Source organism: Poecilia formosa, unplaced genomic scaffold (genome assembly GCF_000485575.1).
Source record: "Poecilia formosa unplaced genomic scaffold, Poecilia_formosa-5.1.2 Scaffold12, whole genome shotgun sequence".
NCBI classification, from domain to species: domain Eukaryota; kingdom Metazoa; phylum Chordata; class Actinopteri; order Cyprinodontiformes; family Poeciliidae; genus Poecilia; species Poecilia formosa.
The window spans coordinates 3,257,706-3,282,965 of NW_006799951.1; the positions used below are offsets into that span (position 1 = coordinate 3,257,706).

The 25,260-nt window shown below is 40.0% G+C and overlaps 2 protein-coding genes across 2 annotated transcripts; both read left to right on the forward strand.

The window, feature by feature from the left end:
- The first annotated feature begins 14 nt into the window (after positions 1-14).
- LOC103133583 (THAP domain-containing protein 6-like) lies at positions 15-2,798 on the forward strand. The gene is made up of 6 exons (XM_016667978.1): positions 15-108; positions 305-449; positions 645-840; positions 935-1,042; positions 1,273-1,477; positions 2,528-2,798. The coding sequence occupies exons 2-6, from the start codon at positions 370-372 to the stop codon at positions 2,530-2,532; spliced, it is 594 nt and encodes a 197-aa protein (XP_016523464.1). The 5' UTR covers positions 15-108; positions 305-369; the 3' UTR covers positions 2,533-2,798.
- Positions 2,799-4,135: 1,337 nt separating this feature from the next.
- pgbd5 (piggyBac transposable element derived 5) lies at positions 4,136-24,524 on the forward strand. Its single transcript, XM_007545387.2, has 7 exons — positions 4,136-4,921; positions 9,984-10,414; positions 15,009-15,143; positions 17,626-17,806; positions 19,650-19,847; positions 20,552-20,657; positions 21,477-24,524. Exons 1-7 carry the CDS (start codon positions 4,543-4,545, stop codon positions 21,670-21,672), a joined length of 1,626 nt encoding a protein of 541 aa, XP_007545449.1. The 5' UTR covers positions 4,136-4,542; the 3' UTR covers positions 21,673-24,524.
- Positions 24,525-25,260: the final 736 nt, after the last annotated feature.

Below are 25,260 nucleotides of genomic sequence, written 5' to 3' on the forward strand. Positions count from 1 at the left end.
AAACTGTCAGGTTAGCTTCTACAGCGTAGCTTCCGCAAACATGGCACTTCCCGCGACACCACCGCGCCCTCTAGAGGTTGGGGGGTCTTCAGACGCCATTGAGGCGGTGAGGAGTGTTGTCTTGTCGCTTTACTGAGAGTTTGCCGTATTTACTTATAATAAGTAAATTTTCTTCACTTTTGATTTATTGTAGCAGTACAACTGTACTTCTACTGTGCTACAAAAATTGCCTGACCGTAGATAAATACGGTTAGATACCGTATTTGCTAATGTTCAGACGTACGTCTTCGTGTCCGCCATCTTAGGTAGGTCAACGTTGGCAGCAGGCGATTAGAGCAGCTTTTATTGTAAACGTGACCACATCCAGAAATGCCGGTATCCTGTTCGGCTTATGGCTGTAAAAACAGACGAACCATTCTAAGTAAACATCGAGGGATAACTTTTCACCAGTGAGTTGACGTTTGTTGTATTTCAATCTTATCTGCCGTTGTTAATGTAATTTAAACTATCAAAAACATTAACGGTATATGCTTTGATTGTTGTTACCAAGCAAAACATACTTTCACGTTGTTAACTTTATGCACACTCACCGAATTATTGCCCTAATTAGAAGTAAATCTCTCACGAATTTGTTTATTTTAAAGATTCCCCAAAGACCCTGGACTCAGAAAAGCCTGGATCTTAGCATTCAGAAGACTGGACTTCAAGCCATCTAATAAAACTGTCCTCTGTAGTGATCACTTTACTCAAGCTGATTTTGACAGAACTGGTCAAACTGTTCGATTGAGGGAAGGTGTTATCCCTTCTGTTTTTGCATCTTTTCCAAACCATCTAAAGAGGGTTAGTACATACAGATTTCTTACAGATTTACCTGGGTTGCCACCTATTTTATTTTTTTTTTCTCACTAATATATCTCTGTTTTCAAATCTGAAGAGGCCCATTAAAACCAGGTCAACGAAGACATCAAGGCGTGCATTGGAACCAATCAAGGATCCCGTCCCTGCGCCCAAATGTTCAGAACCTCCAAAGCCTGCAGTTTCTGTAAGTAAAGTGTCATGCAAAAGCTTTCGGACTTTTTTTCATTTAAATCTACAAAATTCAACATACTTTATTTAGATTATATGTGATTCACTTGCAGAGTAGAACATAGATGTGAAGTGGAAACCAAAATGATTCAGAGTTTTAAAACTGTTTCTTTCTTAAAACATAAACAGTTCACAGCAATTTACGGCAAAAGTGTTGCTTTAGTCAACAAATCTTTCCTTCTGTAGGATCATCATTATGCTCTGGATCCTACTCAAGTAAAAAAAAAGCTATCTGACGCTCAAGCACGGATCGAGGAGCTGGAACGACAACTCAGAAATGCAAAGGATCGAGAGAGGAGACAGAAACAAGTTTTAAAGTCACTCCTGGAACGATTAGAAGAAAGAGGAATGCTATCAGAGGCAATAGAGATCGAGCTGCTCCAGGAATCTGGTAAGTGCAGTGATCAGCTGTAAAGAATGTCAGTTCCAAGAAGAAAACATTTTTAAAAAAACTTAATTAACTTCTATCAAATGTTTGAGCATCAAGGAATGGGAGGGTTAGCTCCACAATGTCATCTCTTTAGAAATGATTTATTGAATTATGAAAACACTGAACAAAACTGGGATCACATCCTGTCCCTGTGATGTTGAAGACTGTCCACAGTTTCCCCCCAGTGTATTATACAGTGTATTATAAGCCTGGTGGGCAACCTTGGCTTTACTTGTGTCCCCACCAGGCTAAGCATTGCTTATTTATCTAGGTCTTTTTAAGATGTTTGCATTTTTTTAGACTTTATAGTTGGTGTTCAGGTATAAATCTTTCGATCTTTCAATAACACATAATTATCAAGTGATATTTTCAAATCTCCTGTGAACTTTAAACATTTTTAACTCAAAAACACGACGGGCCGCTGGATGAATGATTGCACCCAACCACCGGACTTTGCAAGTTTTCTGGGGGTAAAACCTTTCTTTCACTTTGAACCCAGTGCAAACAGCAAGGGGTATTGTATTAACTACCCCTTGCTATTTAACGTACAGGTACATCAAAAGTAAAAGTTTCTGTCAGTTTTATTAAAAGTACCTGTGAGGAGTTCTTTCAGTTTTTGCAAGTTCATTAAACCTGCATAGTTCTTGCAGAAACCAATATAGGACAGGAAGTGACTCTGTTTGTTAGATTAAGTGAACCAGTGTCTGGTGAGAGCACGTCAACTCTGCTCTTTGCTTTATTTCTCAAAGCATATCTTAATCACAAACATATTTTTTTGTATTTGCCAGTATTACTAGAGATAATGATGGTACATGCAGTAAGCAACAGAAAGTTGAGCTTTATGAAAACATCTCTGCCTGAATAAAAACAAAGTACACCATGGATAAGTCACGAGCTCATTTTAATAGTAAAGTTTGAGTTTTACTTTTATTCTGTAGCTGTTTCATGTGAAATTCTTCATTTTACGCCCACAACAACCTTTTTTATTTATTTATTTTGGTTCACTGGCAGATTGACGCATCAAGCTTCAAGCGATCAGGGGGATCACACCACTGGACAAAAGTTGCAGACTTCTTGAAACCCCAGCTGTGTTATCCCTGCTGTTCCAGTCCACAAGGTTTACCTGAATGTGTTCGCCACTCCTCCTCAGAAAGATGTTCACTCATTTCAGCCAGCAGAAATCCTGAATAAAAAGGCATGATTGTAAGTTTAAAGCCTGTTGACTGTGAATGACTCTCTGACAAATGGGGAATTGAACTTTTAATAAATCCATTGCTCTATGGTTCTTGTTTTGGACAGTTCATAATTTACTGTTTTGTGAAACGTGACATATAGTATTACATGTTTTGAGTCAATGTAATCCATTAACTATCATTTTTAATCTGAGACTAAATGTCCTTGTAGGTTTCTTTCCCATCAGTTTCAGTTTCCACATTATCATATAAAACATCTTTTTGGTAAAAATAAATATGTATTGTACTATTTTTGTGAGAATTTGAGGCTTCGGAAAAAATCTCTTTCAATTAAGTAAATACTGATTAGAATCTCAAGTCACTTAGTGAATCACCGCACATAGATCAATTACATACTGGTGGATGTTTTACAGCTAATGAAAACAAGACATTTAAGATTAGAAAATGACATCAGATCAATAAACACATTTTTAATACAGAGATGTGGGGTTATTGAAAATCTTTAAAACTTGCTTAAAGGTTGTAATAGCCAAAAGGTATGTCAAGCCTCATCTAAACGCATATTCAAATTTATTGAATATGATTGAATTTGTGTATTTAAAAAGTTATTGAATATTTAAGTAATTCTAGATCATTTCTTCATAATTTCAAATATCACATATACAAATATTTCTTTAACAAAATACATATTTTTTGGATTGTGACACTTTTTGACGTCAGTAGGTATTGAGGGCAATATGTAGGGGTAGTTTATTTTGAAGACATAAGCAATTGGATTATAACACTTTTTTACTATTTAATGTAGTCATCAAGTAATGTTATTATTGTTGTTTTGTATTTTTTTATGTAATTGATCTAAGGCAAAAAAAAACAATCATAGTCATATTTATAGTATGCATTTTAATTATTTTGATTATTTATATCAGAAATAATCAACAGCTTTTAATTTGAATACATGGTCTGTATTATTTACTTAAGTGTTCTTTTTTTTCGATTACTAATAGTATTCAACAAATCTTTAATGGATGGTGGCACTTTTGGCAATGTTTTTGCTGCATGGAAAATCTGTGCCATATGCATTATCTGGAATTTGTTATTTCATCATTCAATTATTTATACGGGTATTTAGTAAATGGCTGCATGCATCTATATGCACTTGGTGTATTTCTAAGAATTTAAGTGATGCACAATATTCCTTAATACATACAACGAACAGGCATTAATGCATTCTTTTTCTATGTTTTATTTGTGTAGTCAAATGCTGGAAAAACTGGGCCACTTTCATAACATAATTTTATTATTTTTTAAATTATTATTATTATTATTGCCATGGGTTATGAGTGCAAGTCCTCCTCTCGGTTTGGATCAGGAAATGTGATCTTATTGGTCGACGCTGGGGGGATTCAGTGTCAGGTGATGTGGACGCAGACGGGTACTACTCCTTCTGCTCCTCCGTGGAGAGCGTAGATCGCCGCTCTATCAACCCGGATGCTGAGCACTGCCCAGTGCGCAGCCCTGTCGGCACAGCAAGGGGCGGAATTATTTCCGGACCTTTGAAGCGCAGCTTTTCCCGGCTGCTCAGTCGTCTGGCCGCCAGGCTCTACATCCGAGCCGGGAGAGGAAGGTGGATTTAAATGTGCAGCTTCCCTAGTGCACGGTAAGGTGCTGTGTGTCACGGTGAAGGCACACACATCCGTGTTCCTGCAAGATCTTGGCAGATCGTGACTACCTGCACGCCAGGAAAGACGTAGTGACAGACTGAGAAAGAGAGAGAGAGAGAAAGAGGAAGAAGGGGAGCGGGGTGGGGGGAAAGGAGCATCACTGCTGAGGGAGATGGCCGAATGCGGGCGGAAGGCGCTGTCTCTCCTGGAAGCGGCCCGCTCCCGGTACGAGAGCCTGCAGATATCCGACGATGTGTTCGGCGAGTCCGGGGATGACAGCAGCGACAATCCCTTCTACAGCACCTCGGGGGACTCCGACTCCGACAACTACATAGCCGAGGCGGGCGAGCAGGAGCAGCAGCACCACCATCAGCACCACCACCATCCAAAACGCGGGGACAAGGATTGTGGCCACAGCGGGGGGTCTGGTGGCGGGTCTGCGGGCGGGAGCAGCGGGCCCCCGGGCTCCCTCACCCGGAGTCAGGCGGAGGAGGAAGGCTGGACGGAGACGCTGCAGGATGTCACGGTCCCGCCGTACAAAGAGACATACGGTGAGGGAGACACGATTCGCGACGAACGAATAAGGTCATTTGTGCAGTAGAGAAGAAATGCCCCCTGGCTTTAAGGTGAATGGAAACACACAGTGTGGGTTTTCAGGTCAGACAGGCCATTTCTCTGACTCTCTTACGAAAATGTAGGGCAGTGATAACGCAACTGAATGCACGCCTCCTTTCCATCCATGTGCGATGGAGAGGAGCAGTGACACCGCACTGGAGGGTTAATGACACACGCTTAGCCTTTGATACTTCACCCCTCAGTGCTGTGATACACACGCTGCTGAGTTCATGTTTGATTGCAGTGCGGAGGGACATGCTGTGTAATTTAGAGAAGCAGCAGGGTACCTCACACAAACTGTCTAACTTATTCATAGGGGAATCAGATAAACTGTAAAAGCTTAATGCCAATGCTGTAGTTAAATAATTTCCAATTACATATCCCCACAAGTCAGTGAGTAGTCCTATACATACACACACGCCTTGCCTTACCATTCAGTCAGTCAGTGGGCAGGGCTAGAGCTATAGAAGTTACTGTAATCGTTGTGAAGTTTACAAGCTGTGCATGTTGACCAATGAGGTGTCAGGGCCAAATGGAGCTGCAGTGACAGGAAATAAACCATGAAATAATAATAATTATTGCCTGAATGATTTTTTTTAAAACTGCTTTTTATAATAGAAAAATGTGTTCTTTTAAACACTACGCTGTGTGGTTCTCGGCTATATTAATCTTGGTGGTTTTTAGCACTTGCTACAAGCCTGGTTCAGTTTTCTTCCTGCGAAGAGAAAAGGAGACTTCGACGTGTGTGTTTTTGAGAACCCATCCACCTGCTCTGTCCATCCCTTTCAGTTTCTGCGTGTTCATCCACAGCAGCAGGGAATGCCAGTCTGTATCCACAGTGATATAGAGCATCGCTGCAGCTTTGGATGCAGCTGCGGCATGTGGCTCTGGAAGATATGAACCAAGCCCAGCTGTGCTCATAGCCTGTTTGTTGACCGTTTTTTTTTTTTTTTTTTTTACAAATGAGAACCCAGCTCTGGGTAAAGTGCAAGGAAAGCACTGCAGAATCAGAAATAACTTGCTTGCAAAAAAAAAAAAAAATCCACCTTTTCTTATGATTAGAAATGTAAGAGCGCATATGGGTTTTTGTTTTGAGCCAGAGTTCCCATGGAGATAAGGAAAGCTACAGGATGCTTTGTACTTCCCACATCCTGAAGTGGGTGTGGTGTTGCTCTTTAGTTATTATAAGGTAGCGCGCAGGTGTGTCTGTCTGTTTTAGTCTGAGGTGGATTTGCAAAAGAAAAACATTCAGTGTCTGTTTGCACAAACACGGCAAACCTGGGTTTTGGCTGCTACTCTGCGAAGATAAAAACACATAAAGTGACAAAACTGTTTGCAGACTTAATAATCTGGAGCCCTCCGGTCTGAACATCGGTGCACGAATATGCGTCTGACACTGACGGCATCAGAAGCTTCTTAAGTCGGCCAACGCTGCAGCAAAGGGAGATATTAATACGTCTGGACTGCTTTGCCTGTCTGGCTGCATATTTGTCACTTGCCTGCCCATTTCTCTGTCAAGGTGTGCTGCCCGTCACACAAACACACTGCGGATGTGACAGCTCCACTCTTTGGACGCCGTGTCATGTGTTCATAAATTATCGGCTCCTGTCAGAACGCATTCGCTCACAAACCTCATGCAAACCCTTGATGGTTTGTTCTGGTTTTGCAGCAGAAGACAGGTGCAGATCTAGAGGAAACACTCGGGTCAGGTTTTAGTTGATTTTTAGGGTTCATAGTCGGATGAGAATTTGTTTTCTCTGCACAGCGAGCAAGGCATTATGAAACCCATATCTAAACCTTTAGATTCTACAAACAACTTATGGTGAGGAGTTAGGAGTTCACTCACTTTGCTGACATCCTGTTAGACTGCTGCTCCTCACCATATACCAAGTTACATGTTTTGACCTGGTATTTCTAAATGTCATTCTGTCTTCATGTTGACGCAGAGACACAAAAAATAATAAAGGTTTTTCAACTTCAATGGGCTATTCTGAAGAGGAAATCTATAGATATGCCTAAAGAAATCTGAACAAATGCATTTTTCAGTAGACTTTCAATTAGATGTTTATATTGGATGTTTGCGCTTCTTTGTAACAGAAGTTTTCTAAATATTACATATTATATTGAAACAAAGCATTTTTATAATAGGAGTAAGGTATTCTGTAAAAAAAAAAAGAAAGTATTTTAACCCCTTTCAGATTTTTCTCTGTCTTTGCTTATTTTACCACATTGAATATTTGTCTCGTTTTTCTGTTTATAGCTTTCTGAATATTAAAATCAGACCATCTTAGTTTATTTTAGGAAACCCTCTTAACGATGACAGGCAAAAGATCATTTTCAGTTCTCTCCTGGCTCCTCAGCTGAGCCTGAACCGTGTTCAGTTTGGTGAAGGGTTTATGCGCCACAAATATAGTGTAATCTCCCACTGTGTAATCCCTGGATATAAAAGCTCTCTTACCAGGCAGATGTTTGTCCTCCAGCTACTGGAATAAAAAAATATCAGCTGATCAGCAGGTAGGATTTTCTTCGTCCTGGGTATTTGAGTGGATTTGGTAGTAAATGATTTAGAAAATGTATATTTTCAATCCCCGGTTGACGTACATCAGGCAATGGTAGCAAACAGCATATTTGCCGGTTAGACTAAAAACAAACTGGCGTTTCTTCATCGGAGACCAGATCTCTGAGGAAAAGGTGTAAACATCTGCTTTCTGACATTTTACCTACTTTACGCTGGTCTGCAAATTAAAGTCCAAATAAACTGCACGGGTTTGTGGCTGTAGCATGTAAAAATGTGGAGGTTGAATATTTTCAAGGCCATTTCTCTATGTTTTCGTTTTGTTCCTTATAGAAAACGTGCCTCTACATCCTGCTTAGATTTACATTGAACTTTAAAGTTTAGTTGGACATAAATGAGTTTGGCTTTGAGCCAGCCTGCCCATATTTTGGCCATCTCCTCTGCAAGCGGCAGACATTTTCTCGTGATTGTTCCCGATGTCCCTCTTGTCCACATCCTGTCCTCCTCCAGGCCTGCAGAGCTCTAACGTCCTGTCTCGATGGCGCTGTCTGTAATTGTACCTTAAGAGGCTAACGCAGCTGATGCAAACCATTCAGAGAAGCCAGAGAAGCGATCCAAGGAGAAAATGTTGCTGTCTGCTGTTTAGAGATAATGAGACGTTGGTGTTCAATTGAGCTTGACATTGTTCCACTCAATTTCCAATTTATTTATTTATTTATTTATTTATTTTCGAAGCAGTCAACAAGCTCAGAGAAAACCTCTAACTGAGATGAGCCAGTAAAAACCAGACAGAGTGGTGAGGGATGTTAGTGTATCAGCTGATAGTTATATTTATTTCTACCATCCTTGAAGCTTCACCCTCACATCATACTATGAAGAATGACTTAGCACTGTTTTGTTTATTAGTATGTAAGTAAAATGCTTTTCAGTGCATAGCTGATGAAAGTTGAAATTCCCCGTTTCTTTTAAATGTTTTCTGGTAGCAGAAAACATTTGGCTTTAAATATAATTTGCATTTTTTGGGGAATTCAGTAAAATCCTCGTCATTTTTTATTTTAAAAACAGCAAAATTGTGTTATCTCTGTAACCAACATGGTAAATGACAATCCGTATTGGATTTTTGTTGTGGATGTTGTTGTCTATGATAGTTTTTTTGTGGAATATGGTTACTTCTGCAGTTTATTTTCCCAAACCTCAGCACAATAGCTTAAATATGGAAATATTACTGAATAGTAAAGAATATGTTGCGTATTTTTCTTCTTAGCCCCATTAATTTGAATTTGTAATTGTGTCTTTTGTGAACCATTTCTATGTTGATCCCTTTTTTTTTTCTATTTATTTGAACCATTTCAGGTAGTAATTGTAAATCACTACCTGAGCAAAATATATTATTATCATGTGCAAATAAAAGTGGTTAGAGAATCCTGGATACTTTGCAAATATCGTTAATAAATAAAACAAATAATTTTGTTTCCCAACACTGAGCCCTGAGGGACTGTGGTTTATAGTGTTAAAAGCCTTAAGCTGGAAAAAAAAAACAAAAAAAACTACAACAACCAGAGCAAAACTCAAATGTGAGCCAAGTAAGGCTGCGATTATTTATCAATTCAAATCTGAAATCATTTACTTATATAATGTCTCTAATGTTTTTGCTTTGAACTGTGGAAAATAGTGGAAAAGCCTACTTTGAAAGTGAACTATATTCATTTATCTTCCAATCTACAATTAGCCACCGTTTATGTTATTCAAACTAAGCTACTTTACTCATTATGTCTAAATGGACATTTTATCTGTGTTTTCTCTGAGATAAGGGTTATATTTAACCGCAGCTGCAGCGTTTCGAGCACATGTCTCTTTATAAACCACCTAATCAGTGTGTTTGCCATGTGTGTCTGCTTGACTAAATTATAAATGCTCCTGTCCCAGCGCCGCTATCTTTTATCAGCCGAAGCTTTATTGGCAGATGTCAGAAGCCTGATTCAGCTAGTTGGGGACGCGGTTCCGACTCATTTCCTGCCATAACAATAAAGCAACGAGACACTGAGACCTTCCGCGAGCAGAGAAACGACAAACTCCGACGCTCGCCACAGTGCGGCGGCTGTCAAATCTTCTTAACTTTCCAGCCACGGCCCACGGCCTTTGACATTCAAACCAAAGGCTGACACGGTTCATTCATGAAAAAAAAAAAAACTGTTTTGATGCTGTTTTTTTCTCTACTTTTGAGGCGACATTGTGCTTTATGTCAGCAAGAAGCACTTTGCGTTAGTTCTCCTCTGCTTAAAGAATGACAGCTCACTTTCTCCTGTCAAAGTGTCAAAAAGAGTAAACATTTCATCGAGCAGAAGAGCCAAACTAAAGTCCGTTACTGAACTTCAAGAGCTAAGATTGACAGCCGTTCCCGATAGTAAGCTTATGTCCGACTTCCTGTCGTTCTGTGTCATTTGCTGCAGCATTTTGCTTATTTCCTTTCGGTCTCCTTCCAGGACCCGTTCAGAAGATGCCGGCCACTGCCACTGCCTTGGACTTTTTCCAGCTCTTCGTCCCAGACAACTGCATCCAAAACATGGTCACCCAGACAAACATGTACGCCAAGAAGTTTCAGGAGCGCTTCGGCTCCGAAGAAGGCTGGTGTCCCGTCACGGCGCAGGAGATGAAGGCCTTCCTGGGCTTCGTCATCTCCACCAGCGTGCACCGCTGCGAGTCGGTGCTCAGCATCTGGAGCTCGGGCTTCTTCAGCAACAGGAGCATCGCCTTGAAGATGAGCCAGTCGCGCTTCGAGAAGATCCTCAAGTACTTTCACATCGTGGCTTTCCGCCCGTCCCAGGGGAGCAATCAGGGCCTTTACAAGATCCAGCCGTTCCTGGACTCGCTGCAGCAGTCGTTCAGCTGCACCTTCAGGCCCTCGCAGACACAGGTACGTGCAAGTCTCCAGATCGCCGGCTGATGTTTCTGTTCAGACTCTTCATTCTGCTGTAATGTGAGGAACCAAAGTACAGTGCAAAAGTTTAGAAATGGTTCTGCTAAATGAGGAGTCATTTAGCAGAATCATTTTTGCTTTTGTGGCTCAGTGAGAAACTTAGCGTAATGCTAATTAGTTCTCCAAGTTGCAAGTTTTCAACTGTGTTTAGACAGTTTTCCAATTCTCTGAACTGCAGTCAAAGTCAAATTGGAGATAAGGTTAGATTTAGACATAAAAGAGTAGTTGTAGAAGTGTTTAAATCAGATGGTTACTGACTCAGCAGTTTAGATGATGTTTAACCTTTTATGAGCAAATCTGTGAACTTTTATATTAAGGCAAGGAATGCCCCACTTCCATTTAAAATGAGACAATGGAAGGGCTTTGCTTGAAGCAATGTGAACCTCAATCTGAAAACCATCCACATATTAATTATGTAGGAAAGCTCAGCTTGCTTTTTTCTTTCTTTTTTTTTATTATCTGGCTTTTCCTCCAAAATTTCTTTTTTTTTTGGCTTCAGTTTGGACTCACTTTTCCAACTGGGTCAGTAGAGAACTATTTTTACTTTCTATTTTGGGTTGCCAGGAAATATGTCCAAAACTTTCAGCTACTGATGAGCAGCACTGTTGTTGAAGAAGTAGCAATCAGTCCACGTTTTATTTATGTTTTTTATTTATTTATATGCTTTCTTTCTTTTTAATTTTTTTGGATAAGGAAAAAAAATCTGGCACTATTAAAGTAACAAAGTTGTTGTATTCATCGAAGCGTTCAACCTCTTTCTACCATGAAACTGTCTGGATTTACATTCTTTAAAGAATGGATGGTTGTTGACGGTCGCTAACGCTCATCATGCTAATCGCTTATATAAGACGCTAAAGACAACTTAAAATGTCAGCATTGTCTCATTTTGTCTTGTATAGTAGATAATAGTAAAACCCTGCTTCACACAGTCTGCTTCTAATGTAAATAATCAATAATTGTTGTTAGGTATAATTCTTAAAGCTGTTGGCCGGGTCAAATCTTCAGAGAACCAAATATCAGAAATCCACCATCAAATTCAGATTTTTGCAGATGTGGCCTGTTTTTGTGATGTGTGACATGAAAGCACTCCTTTTGCTTCAAGTGGAAATGTCAGCCCTTTTTGAGGCTGTTGGTATATTCCTGGTAATATTTCACGGTAATGTTTTTTTGTTTTGTTTTGTTTTTTTGGTATGAAACAGCAGAGGTTGCACTTTCTGGCAAAAAGCTTGGCCTTCAAAAGCAACTCATGTGTTTCAGTTAAAACTCGCACATGCAAAATTATTGGAATTTCACATTGATATAAATTACAACAACACTGAAGTTCCCTTTGGAATCAATATAGTATTTATGAATTGGAATATGAATATGAGTTGTCATTTCATACATGTACAGTTAAAAGAAAGGGATTTTTTTTTTAAATTCTGGTGGCTACTGTCGCATTGAGAACTGTGTCGAAGAAGTCCTCTTATTTTTCACGCAGCATCACAATAAAGGATAAGCGTTTCAGATTTTTACCTGATAAATGCATAGCTCTGACCCAAAAACAAATGGATCAACTTTAGAAAAAAGAAAAAAAACAGAACCTTACTAGCGTCAGCTGTGTGCAGTAGAGATTTATTTTGCACAGCATTTGCAGATGTGGTCATGTAACCTCAGACTGAGGTCGCCCTATCACACCATGTGCACAGTTTGCAGCACTGATAGCATCTGAGACAAATCATTGAATAAAAGGCTCTGGATCAATGTTTTCATTTTTCAAAACCCAGATAAGGTCAAACAGTTCTTTACCATAAAGTCTTGTTTTATAGTTTAAGTTTGAAAGCATGAGTGTATGGCAGTCACTACTTAAGGAAACTACTATATGAAGCTCATGGACTTGGTGGATAGTTTAACAAGTTTGAGTACGAATGCATGAATAGTAATGTTGCTAAGCCTTGTTTTTGTTGCTATTCGCAGGATAAACCGAAAGGAGACTTGCACGTGATTGTCTCGCTCTTTTAACAAATGAAGCTATAAGGTGTGGCACAAATATCTCAAACCCCCCATGTTTTGCGAAATAAAATACAACCAACAGCTTCCAGAAGTGTATTAGTTAGCAAATACCGCACTTTTTGTATTTTGATTTTAGAAGGAGTGCATTTATATAAATACGTGATGTGCTTATGCATCGAACATTGAAAAGACAACAGACTGTTTACAATTCAGCAAATAAGTGCAGTTGATATAAAGAAATTAAAAGAAAAAGATCTTATGTATGTTCCAAGTGGTTGCATGTTTTGTTTCTCTTATAAAAGCATTGATTTAGCTCCACTTTCTCCATTGCTAATAACCAACACACTGTACTTCATATTCAGTATTTGCTCATGAAGGGTCTCTTGGGATAAATAATCATATTTTAAGAGCATCAATTTTCATGCCTGCATCAAAAAAACAAAAGTAATGGAAGTAGAGGAAACTAGCTGATTCATTTGCTTTTAGTTTGAGCAGCTTAAGTGCCTCTCGGATCAACGTAACTGATGAAAGATGATCCCTACTATTCCAGAAATTCATTTGGGAATCTCGTAACCTCTGTCGTGTCACACCCAAATCTAATTCAGCTCTGCAAATTTAAAGGAAGCAGTTTAAATATTGTGGAGTTATTGGATTGTCAAATAGACCCGAGTTGTCTTTTTTTTTTTTTACGCTAAATCATCACAATCTGCTTGCATCTAAAATTGAAATAATGAGGGCAGGATGGCTGCCATGGAGTGTGTGTGTGTGTGTGTGTGTGTGTGTGTCGTCCGTTTAATTTCCTGGCCTGATATCGTTTTACGCCGCCGAGTCGTCACAATAGGATTAGANGTGTGCGTGTGCGTGTGTGTGTGTGTGTGCATCCAGGACAGTTTATTTTATCTGATAGTTGACTGTGCCAGGGACAGAGTGGGTGCAGACACCGAGAGAAGCACAGAGTGAAACTGTTGCTTTGTCAAACAATAGTTTACACATTTAATGGAGAAACAGACTTTTCTTAGTAACTGTATTGTCCTGTTTTCTTTTTGTTGTTAGTTTAAACCTCTTCCCACTAATGGTCTCCTCATGGATCCAGTGTCTGATATGCAAGTGTTTTTGGGGGGGTTAGAAAAAGAGAAGCACAATATTGTTTCCTTATATTTATTCTCACCGATAGTAAATAATTTGTTGTTGTTGTTGTTGTTGTTTCTTCAGAGGCTGAGCAGTAAAGATTTAACTAAGGACTTGTTTGTTTGAAACAAAGCCTTGGGTCATTACGGGTTGGACTCTAAGCCCACAGGGAGATCTGAGGTTTGGATGAAGTCATTCAGCGAGAGGCTGGAAAGCTTCATTATTTTTTCATGAAACGATAAACTCATATTTGACTGGGAAATGTCCTGTTTGACGGCAGAGCAGAACTGAGCTTACAGTCACAGCTCCCTTCAGCGTTAGTCAGATTCAGCATGCAGAAAAGACAACAGAGAAACAGCAGGAAACATAAATTTACACACACCTTATAAAAAGACATCTTTTTTTAAACTAACAAACCTAAACTTCTGCTGTTTAGCATATTCTCTTTGTGTGTACACGGTTTCTGTCGGGGTGCTCCGGCTTCCTCTGACGGTCCAAAAACATGGCGATTATATCTAACTGAGTCCAACACAATATAAATGATTGGACTAATATTATATTATTGCATATAGGTGGATATCTGTTTGTCTTGTGAAGGGATCACATGAGATTACATTGCTGTGAATTGGTTCTGTCTAAAATGATTTAAGTTAATCAGGAAAGATTGTTGACAGCTAACCAGATTTGTTTTTGTAAAATGTATCGTGAAAAGTCAGATGCAAAGTTTAACTTTAGCTACTCGACCAACAATAAAGTCAATCCTTATCAGCTGCTATATTCAGTGTCATGAGGTTTGGCAATTTCACCAATTTCTACATTTATCTAATGCATCTAAACAGTGGGGAGGAAGTGTCAGTGGTGATTAAAAAGCAAAAGTTGCGAACCAGAAGGTGTTTTTTTTTTTTTTTTTCTGCTGAAAACATTTTTTTTTTATCATTATCCCACTCAAACACAAACTACTCTTCAAATGGCTGTACTCTGTCTAGTTTTCCACACTGACAGCCAGCCTGTTACTCCAGTAGCACCTTCTGCGCTACGGCGTCTTTAACAGGTCTCCATGATAAAAATTTCATGCTTTTTAAGACTCTCTAGATTTGACGCAGTGTTTCATAACATTAGCATCGCTCTAGTTGGGGTTTCAAAGCAGCACAGTGCTCAGTTTGACTTCTGATTTGTGGAATGTTTTTCTTGCATGTGGATTATTTAAGATCACCTCTATATCACAATCCACAACACCAAAGATTTAAGATGTAATTTAAAAATAAATCATCATTTTGCTTTCTTCAGATTTCTTCAGATTGAAGACTTTTTTTTTTTTTTTCCTTCAAGCCTGAGTAATAATATTGGTTTTAGTTTCATGGAAATGTTTTGACACGAGCTAACGTTTACTGAATCCTCTGTGCACTTCCAGGTTCTTCATGAGCCACTGATAGATGAGGACCCCGTGTTTATCACCACCTGCACAGAAAGAGATCTGAGGAAGAGGAAGAAGAGGAAGTTCAGCCTCTGGGTCCGGCAGTGCACCTCCACCGGATTCATCTGTCAGGTAGAGGCGCCGGCTGAGAGCAAAATAAATAAAAACCTGTGGCACGTTTCGAAAGAAGCAAAGGAAGGATGTGGGTCCGTTTTAATTTTCTGCTTTGAAACACAATGGCAAAAAAAAAAAAACGACTTATTGAATAAGAGAGCGAAGTTTCCACTCAGGCCGAAATCTGAAAGGCTTTTAATGAAGACGTGAGCGGCTTTGATCCGCGCCCGCCTCAGATCTCTGTCTCGACCCGTTCCTTGTGTGCGCCGGACAGAGGAAAACAGCTTTAATACATTTTTTTTTTTCATTTTGTGGGGAATGATGGTCACAGGCTGCAAAATTCGCTTTGAAAACTGGATGTGAGCGTGAGAGATGGCTCCTGGGCTACAACGCTGGTTTGTTAGTTTCCTTTTTGATGCCGCGGAGTGGAGTATTTTCTGGCTTCAGATTACAATCACAGATAGAGCTGCTGTGCTGACTGACGGCGTTGCCCTCGACGCAACCCTCCGCTCCTACGCTCGTCTCTTATGTAACGCCGCGAATCCTCCGAGGACCAGAACTGTCAGATCGGTCCAACCCTCCTGAAAGCTGTGCTGTGTGCACATTATTATTATTATTTTTATTTTTTATTTTTAGAAAAGTCTCTTTTCTTTTTTTTTTAGGATTATTTTTTATTAATTACCAACCACAGCGCTCTCGGTTAACCCAAAACGTCAAACTTGAAACAGTGACTTTGTGAGAAAGTGAAAGTGAGGTTTTGGCTTTCTTAGGGCGACATGTTGACGTGCACAACTACTGGGAGAAATTACCAAACTAAATGAAAAACACGCATTTACCCCCCATCTCACTTTTCTTTTATTTTCATCTCTCCATGTGAGAATTATGCAAAAATAACGCAAAACCTTCCAGTAAACATTCCTGACATCAAAAGGAATCTGTGTTTAAGAACTTCCCACCAGCTGGGTTCAGGTAAAGTGATGAAGAAGATTTATATCACAAGTTTTTTCATCTTTAACACCTTCGCTGGTTAGCCACGCAGAGGAACTTGGATTAATCTTTTTTTCTCTCTCTTTTTGAAAGATGAAGACTTCTAGTGTCTTCTAAAAAGTGCCAGTCGGTTTCGGAGTTGATTTTTGACACAAAAGGTCCAACAGACTCCTCTTAGTAAGGAGGAATAAGGACTCCTCCACCTTACTGGCATCTTACTCAAAAATGGAGATCTGTCACCTTTACTAGGCGACAGTAAGGTTCATAAAACCTTTTTTGACTAGCTTATCAGTGAAATCGGAGGTTTCACATAGAAAAACCCTGCTTTATCCTGTCAACGTAATCTGTCTTTAAAAAAAACAAATCTAATGAAAAGTAGTTCAATTTAGAACTTCAACTCAATATGTAACAAACAATATCGAGAGATTCTTATTAAGGTCAGCAAAAAGTAAAGGGTTTCTGGCCTGTAAGCACACAGACTTTCTTCAAAGACGTGAAACACGAGAGCGAGGCTCATCATCTATGAGACAGAAACGCCCTCAGAAAGAAGAAAGAGTCTGGTGTCACGTCTTCAAGACAATAACCTGATACTTCCACCTTGAAAGGTGCAGTGAAGCCAAGCATGTTGGAATGTTTTAGCTGCGGACTCATAATTTTAAGCACTTTTTAATTTGAGAATTACCTGACCAACAAATAAAACGACACTTCTGGCGTGATTAGAGAGGTTACAAAAATACGACATTGTAAATTTACTACAAGGAACCCATAAATAGATCAAATTTAGCATTTTAACTACAAACACAACATGCGTTTCGTTAGTTAGCCCGGAAAACAAGCCAGAGTTGCTTTAGTTTAAAGAGAAGCGTCGATACGCTGAAATTCAACCATTTGTTTTTAACATTTATTGTTTTTCCCTTACATGAAAGCAGTTGTTAAACATAAATTATTTATTCATAGATTTCTTGTGCTTTTATTCAAATAAAAGTACCTTTTATGCGCTGTGCTTCACACGCTAAAGCCACGTTCCATTAACTCGTCCATTTCAGAGAAGAAACATTAGCATTCACACCGACTGCAGCCATTTGGCAGCAGCTCCTCCTTCACCAGTTTGCTGCACATCAACTTGATTCTCCACTGATGTATTCTTCATCTAAATCAGGGACAGGAGAACAAAAAAAAGGAAAGAAAAAAATGTCAATCATTCGTCTGTGGGACTACAAAATAATATCCAAGCACCTCACAGAATTAGGGACTCTCTCCACTCAGCTTCATGGCTCCATAGCTAATGTAGATCTGGAATAATCAGACTAATGCCATTTGACTCAGTGCAGAATGGAAAAATTAAACTGTTTGCTAATAATTCTAAGTTTATATTTCTAATATGTACAGATTTAATGCCCAGTTTGCAAAAGGCTTTCTACGAACAAGCGACAATATGGGAATTTTGCTGAAACCAGCTCAGCGTTTGGCCCTCTGTACCTGACGTTCCGTCTGGTTTCCGCCCACCGTGCAGATCTCCGTCCATCTGAAGGAGGGACAGGGCGCAGACGGACTGGCCACCTTGAAGAACAAGCCGCAGCTCCACAGCCTCGTGGCCAAGCAGCTCTGCCAGAACATCTCCGGCAAGAACGCCGTCATCTTCACGGGGCCGTCCATCACGAGCCTCGGCCTCTTCTCTGAATTCAGCAAGCAGGGTAACCAAGCAGACGGCTTCCTCTTCTCTGGCTTCGGAGGACAGATTGTAATCTCACCCGTTGTCTTATTCCACTTTTGCCTTTGTACAAATTTGATTTGTTTGTTTCGTTTTAAAGCGGGGTTGATGGCATAGTCCTCAGGCTGAAACAGAACAGGCAGGACTAGTGTAGGATAAAACCACGCAACATAAAAAATCGTAGCTTGGATTCTCATTATATTTCAGTCTTTACCTATTGAACATGAACATTTTTTGACTGCAGTGACCTTTTAAACCCAAAATTATGTTAGCAAACTAAACTTGTAGTTTCTTCCCTCACCCTTACCCCGATTCCAAATCTTCGCTTTGAAGACCACAAAAAAATATATTTACTGAGAGAGAAACAGCAGTTCAAAGCCACTGATCCCCTCGTAAACAGGGATGCCTTGTTGACCGGATCTCCAATAAAACGTCCTCTTTTTATTGGGGGACTTTAAAACATGAAAGTGAAAACAATGTTCTGCTGTTTCCTTGGTCTAGGCCGTTTGGAGCTGAACCGAAAATTAAGGAAGTCCAGGATTTTCTCCATTGATGCATTAAAACCAAAGACTGCTCAGCCTCACTTCCACCTCTGAAGATTTACATCACAGAACAAATCGTTGCTCCGTTGAATAAACGCGCCGAGAGTTTGTGCTCCAGCACAGATCGGAGCCGATCAAGGGAAAATTGGTCTGATTAGTCAGGGCCTCATTAATTTATCAAGAGTAACTGGCGCCTCTCTGCAGTCAGATGTTGTTCCGCTAATGAAATTGGGTTTAATTAGGACTTTTCACTTAATCCAAGAGAAACCAATCAGAGTATAGATTTCAGTTTTACTAATAAATAAAATGGCTCTGCTCCTAGTTAGTTCTTTAAGCTCTTGTTTTCTGGCCAGTGGCATCTTTTTAGTACAAAGCAAAAGACATGCCGCTTGGCTGAGGTTAATTAGCATTGCTAAGAACAGGACTGAACCAAAACGTTATAATAAAGAGCCTGGCGGCGCTTCTTTATTCTAAACAAAAACCAGAGAAAGTGAAGTGACAGTGCATTCACTCTGTTATGTTCAGCCTGAGTGTCCCTCCACCAGGACGACTAAAAGACCCCAGATATGATCAACATTGTGATATCACAATTAGTAGCAGCTGTAAACACTCCCCCCCCCTCTTTTACGATAAATATCTGGCTGAACACACATTGTCCAACAATTTTGTGTCTCAGTTTTATCTCGCGTGTTTAATTAGGGGACTTAATTGCTCCGCGTTATTCTGCAGCAGTCGTGCACACTCGTGAGCGGAGACGGATGCCGCTTTGTGAACCGTTGACACATCAGCGGTGGCCGCCCACATGCCTGTTTTGCCTCTTTCTCGCCCGAGGAAGAGGCAAAGAGAGTCAATTGTACGCACTGATGAAAGAGGGTGAACAGCCGAAACGGTCCTGCAGGTTTCCAGTTCCCAAACTAAATAGGAAGACGGAACGAAAGCTCTCGTCGTGGTTCGTAAATTAGTCATTTAGTCGTTCGTCAAATTTATATTTCCGCCAAATCCAACCCGAGAAGCCAGCCTTGAAAAAGTGCTCACACACACTCTTGGACTTTTGTACACTCTGTCGCTCTGCTACCAAAACAATCTGTGCATTTTCTTAAGATTAAATATTACAAACCATCACAGGTAGCGCATTGTTGTAAACGGAAGGGGAAGGTTTTTGGTTTTTAAGCATACAAATCCAAAGAGGGTGTCGCCCTCCGTGAGTCATTTAATGTTCTCTTTTGAAACATAAACATGAAAAAAAAAACCCTGCTTGTATATGTTTCTCTCTTCTCTGTTCAGATATCTACTGCTGTGGCTTGCTGAGCACCAGGAAGAGTGACTGCACAGGTCTGCCCCAAAGCATGCTGGTCTGCAGCTCCACGCCGGCGCAGCGCGGCCAGTCACGCGTGATGATGAAGGGCAGCATGTCTCTGATCAGCTGGTACAATAAGGGACACTTCAGGTTCATTACTAATGCCTACTCACCAACTAAAGAAGGTGAATGAGGAAATAAGACCTTCTTCAATGCGTCCTGTTTAAACAGCTTTAGGTTGAAATGTCTGTTTCTAACACACAATCTGCTTTGCTGCGTGAAAGGAAAACTGTCTTCTGATTAGGTGAAATAAACTTCAACATTGTTCTGTGGTGCGAGTTTGCCATCAGAAGATTTCTCCCCCCACCCCCCATTATCAAGCATTCCTGACACTGAGAAACAATGAGAGCTTTTAATCCACAATAATCCTTTCTTTAGGAGCCGAGAGGATCATGATGTTGCATAAACACCCTCATACGGTCTAATCCACTTCGTTAGGTTTTAAATCCAGCCGTGTTCATGCTGGAGGAGTGTGGAAGTGAGGAAGCAGATCAGTTAAATGGTTACTATCTAGTATTGATTTTCTTTGGCCTGTGTGTGCACGTGTGTGTGGGAGTCTGTGTGGGAATGGTTTGTAATCTGGAATTAATAGCAAAATAGCCTCTAATCCTTTCATTTCGTTTGAAGCATCAACACCGCGGTCGATTGATATTTGTGGAAACGGTATCAAGTTTTAATTTCCGCGATTGAGCAAAAGTGAAAATGTGCAACAAAATAATGCAAAAATGGTGGCAGGTATGTTTACATGGATTTCTTTCTGTCTCCTGTTCTCTATGCTAACTCTCAGCTATTTCTTGTGTGTCCTTTTTTTTTTTTTTTTTTTTGGCAGGAGTGATTATTAAGAGGAAAAGCGGAGAAATCCCGTGCCCCCTTGCCGTCGAAGCCTTTGCGGCACATCTCAGCTACATCTGCAAATACGACGACAAGTACAGCAAGTATGTGCAGACCTGACGGTGCCTCTGCATGGGGCTCGCTTGTTCTCTCCAGGTTCTCAGTACTGGCTAGATGAAACTAGCTAGCAAGCTATTCCTACACTTGGCAGGTTGAAATTTAAAGCGATGTTGTTTCTACTGACTGGAATTTACTGGAATAATCCTTACTTGAACATCACTGAGAATCAGACGAGGGAGCAGAAGATTGCTTTGAGCTCATCGCTAAAGTTGAATGGTCAAAATATCAGTAGAAACATGCTGAAAGCTGGCCAGCTATTATATAAGGGTTATTTTTTTTATTTTTTATTTTTTTTTGCTTTAATAAAAAATGTTTCTACTGATTATTGAGAAAAATGATAATTAAATTTTCATGAATTATTCTCGATTTACAATAGGTTTTACTTTGAGAGACCCGTCTCATTTCTACCATAAACAAACTTCTTGTTGAACAGGAAATCATTTTAGGATTCAAATTTAAACATAAAACCCCGGGTTATGACGACCACTAGGTTCAGTAAAAAGGTTGCTGCGCCGTTTTTAGTTTTTCACAATAATAAACAGCTTTTTTTTTCATATAGTTTATTCATCTGTTCTACCCCTAACATGTTAGTTTGTATCTGTCCTTCATTTCAGTGGTGTAGGAAGACATAATGCAATAGGAAAGTAACACTCCAACATTGCCTTACAAACAATAACCTCTTTAGCACATTTTATTTCTCATATAAGCCGCCCTGAAAAGGGGCCAACAAGTGAAACTGCATGAGCACCACAGGTCTCACACGTCTTTTTTTTTTGGTTTGTTTCTTTCTCTCTGTCTTATAGATATTTTATCTTCCATAAGCCCAACAAGACTTGGCAGCAGGTGTTCTGGTTGAGCATCAGCATCGCCATCAATAACGCGTACATCCTTTACAAGATGTCCGACGCCTACGCCGTCAAGCGCTACAGCCGAGCACAGTTTGGAGAGAGACTGGTCAGGGAGCTGCTGGATCTGGACGACTGTTCCCCCACACAGTGAGAAGAAAGAGGAGGAGGAGGAGGAGGAGGAAGAGGCAGAGGATGAAGACAGAAATACAATCTCTCCCACATGTTAATTTCCACTTGGTTGTACAGACCTTCCTGGGTCTGTGTCAGTGTGCCAAGCTCCCGTCTCTCTCTTCCCGTAGTTGTTAATTTCTGCCCATGTAAATATTCACTAACACACAACTGCACTGTATACATTATTAAGAGCCACCTGGGGTAGCTCCCCCCCCTGCTTCAGCTGCTACTGTTAGCCACACACTTCAGGCGTCAGCAGACATCAGTCAGCAGAAGCAGAGACGAAACAAGAAACAACAAAATGAGTCAGATTTCACTCAGAAATGATGTCACCTTAAAGTTTTTAGTCTTATCAAAGAGTTCAACTATCTAACAATTTAATAAGCCTGAATTAAACTCAAAATATCTAAAAAAAAAAAAAAAAAAAACAACTAAAAAACACACCTGGCACCTTGTAACTAAGTCCGAGTAAACACGACACTGCATGCATTGAGAATGTAGATTGACGTTTGTGTTAAGTGTGGAAAAGATTTTAGCTCCAGGCGAGCTGTGAAATAATTGCGTATGTGTGTGTGTGTGTGTGTGTGTTCAGTAAGTAGAACTGCCATTTGTGTGTCTGATGTCGAGCCTGAGGATTGAAGCGTGTGACACCTGTGACCCAAATGTGTCGTTCCGTTGCACACCATGTTCGCTAGGGGCGCATCGTCGGTAAAAAGGGACGCCTCATACGGCGCCGTGTCCATCTGCCCATCACAACTGCCCACATCAGAAAAATCCTGACAAGAAAGCCATAAAGTTCCCTTTGGAACTGTAGTTTTTATTATTATTATTATTATTCTCTAACTGTAATAGCAAAAAATAAAAAATAAAAAATGACATCCATACAGGGTTTTGCAAAAGTATTCATACTACTTGAACATTTTCTCACACGGTGACATGCTGCTTGGGGGAATTTCTTCAGTAGAGACAAAGAAAGTTTTCCAGGTGGATGGAAAATGAGCTGGAAGGAAACCTGTTAGGAGGCTGCAAACGCCTTCAGACCGTGGCAGGGGTCGACCGTCCAGCAAACCGCAGACGCGATGGAACGATTTTAGCTCAGAACATCTTCCTGTCAGCGTCCATCACCTAAATCCTCTCCGTCCAACCCGGACTGAGCTTGAGCTGTTTGGCAGAGAGGAAGTGGCTAAGATGGTCTGTCACTGCAAAGATTGCGAAAGTCGTGCTGCATTCAAAAGAACGCAACACTATTTAGGTTTTTTTTTTTTACTGAAAACTATGCATCATTTTCCTTCCTTTCCTTACACACTACTTTGTGTTGGTTTGTTTAATCCCAGTTTGGAGTTTTGGGCTTGTAATCTGACATCATGTGAAACAGTTCAAGTGGTGTGAATACGTTTTGGAAGGCTCTGTGTGGTTCATTTTAGGAGATTAACTAATTAATTAAAATGATCGATCCGTTAGATTTTATTTTTATATACATAAATTCTTCATTATTTTTTTTTTTTAAACTCATAACTTCATTACACTGTTTAAACCCAACTAAGCATTTAATTGCCAGTCCCATTGCTTTTGGCAGGAGTCCTTTCCCTCCTCCTGCTTCACAGTGAGGTATAGCTGAGTTTTAGAGGGCGGAAAACGTCCGAGCGCTCCGGCGTTGCCAGGCAGTGAGTAGAGACTTGGCCGCCGTTCAGGGCTGCGTTCAGACAGTGACGTTTGGCCAGATTCACTGTGGAAGCGGGGCGGGCGGTGGGGGAGGGGGGGTAAAACCGGGTCTAGAGGCAATCAGGTTAAGATGATGCCAGTCGTGGTTTGACTTTGATGTGACATAACAAAACTGCGCCATATTGCCGTCTGAAGAATGACTCGCTTAGCTTGGCTGAACATGGTGGGGATTCGTTCCTGTTGTTATGCTGGGAAAACGTTGTGAAGAATTTTATATGTGTGAAAAGTATTGTGTCAGCATGGTTCCGTGTGTGAATACATGATGTTACAGTGATACGACGGCATTCGTTGAGTGATTCACTCGTTCATTCCCCCCACCCCCACCCCTTCATCACTCCCTTCACAGTCTTGCACTTTGAAAGCTCTGAAGCTAGTAAAATCCTCTTAATTTTGGGCAAAAAAAAAAAAAAAAGTCAAATACACATTGGTTGTGTAGGTGAGATGTGTAAATATAGGTAGATAAATGAATAACATATATGTGAAAAATCGCAAATGATTAAAGGGTGAAAATGAAAGAGTAGATCTGCGACAGAAGGACGATTGTTTGTAATTTGGTTTCATGTTGATAATCACTCCGTCTCAGACTGAAGATTGTGATTTCTTTTTATCCTCTCACTAATCCTGATCATAGCTGTTGTTACTCTTGTGCGTGTGAACCGCTGGACTTTGTAAAAATGAATGTTTCGGACTGCCACCAACTAACACTGTTTATCCGAGGGAGCGCGTCTCTCATGTCACCTCATGATTTTAATACAATGTTTGATATTACGTCATAGGCAAATGTTTTCACTCAATTGCCAAAAAGAAAGAAAGAAAGAAAAAAAGGAGATATGACATGAAGCAAAAATGTTCAGCACCCCCTGGGTCTGCGTATAGAAAGGATTAAAGAAAGTTTGCAAAAGCATTTGCACATCTTGAACTTCACAACTCAACACATTGCAGCCACAAACCTTGGATAGTAAGTTTTTTTTTGTTTTTGTTTTTTTTAGCACCAATTGTGCTCCCCCCCCCCATGTCCAGATGATGAATTGAACGTTGGTCCATGAGCTGTTCAAAGCTGATCGAACTGTTTTATAAACTAACCCTGCATTAAACGTCTCCACACCTTTATCCTTGGCATGCCTGCTGTGTTGCTTGCTCTCCCTGATGCTGTTTGTTCACCAATGTTCTGTTTAATATGTACAAAAAATTGAAAACAAACCTCACAGTTATGAAGTAATTCACGTTGGTTTCATCTCACAAAACGTATCGAAGTTTGTGGTTGTAATAATAAAAAAGACTAAGTTGAGGGGAATGAATACTTTTACAAAGCCCTGTATATATGGCTGCTGTCCTCAACATTTTCACCTTTTCTCAAAAATCTTTTCTATTAACAAGCTTTTAAAATTTGACACACAGATACCTTAAAACCTCTAATTAGGGCTTAACCATCTTTACATCCTGTCTTTGGCAAACACTGCCACAAACTGCACAGTTTGTTAAAACTGAAAAAAGGAGAGGAAAAAAAAAAGTGTTTTTTTCACTTTTGAGCCGTCCGTTTCGTCCATGAACTGGGTTCCAGACAAATATAGAAAAACACTAAAAGACAAAATCACAATGTGTACCGACTGATTATTATGCTATTTACCTTTTCAACATACGAAATAAAAATCATGGATGGATGCTTTGTTTATTTTTACCAACAGACTGGAGTGAATGTAGAAAGCCTTTAAGATGACATAAAGTGATTGTTTTTTTTTTTTTGTTGTTGTTGCACCAATGCTGAGCAGTAAATATGAAGCTGTTGGATAGAAATAAATAAAATAAAATAGATGCCTAATCTGCAGCCAATGTGGATGTTACTGAA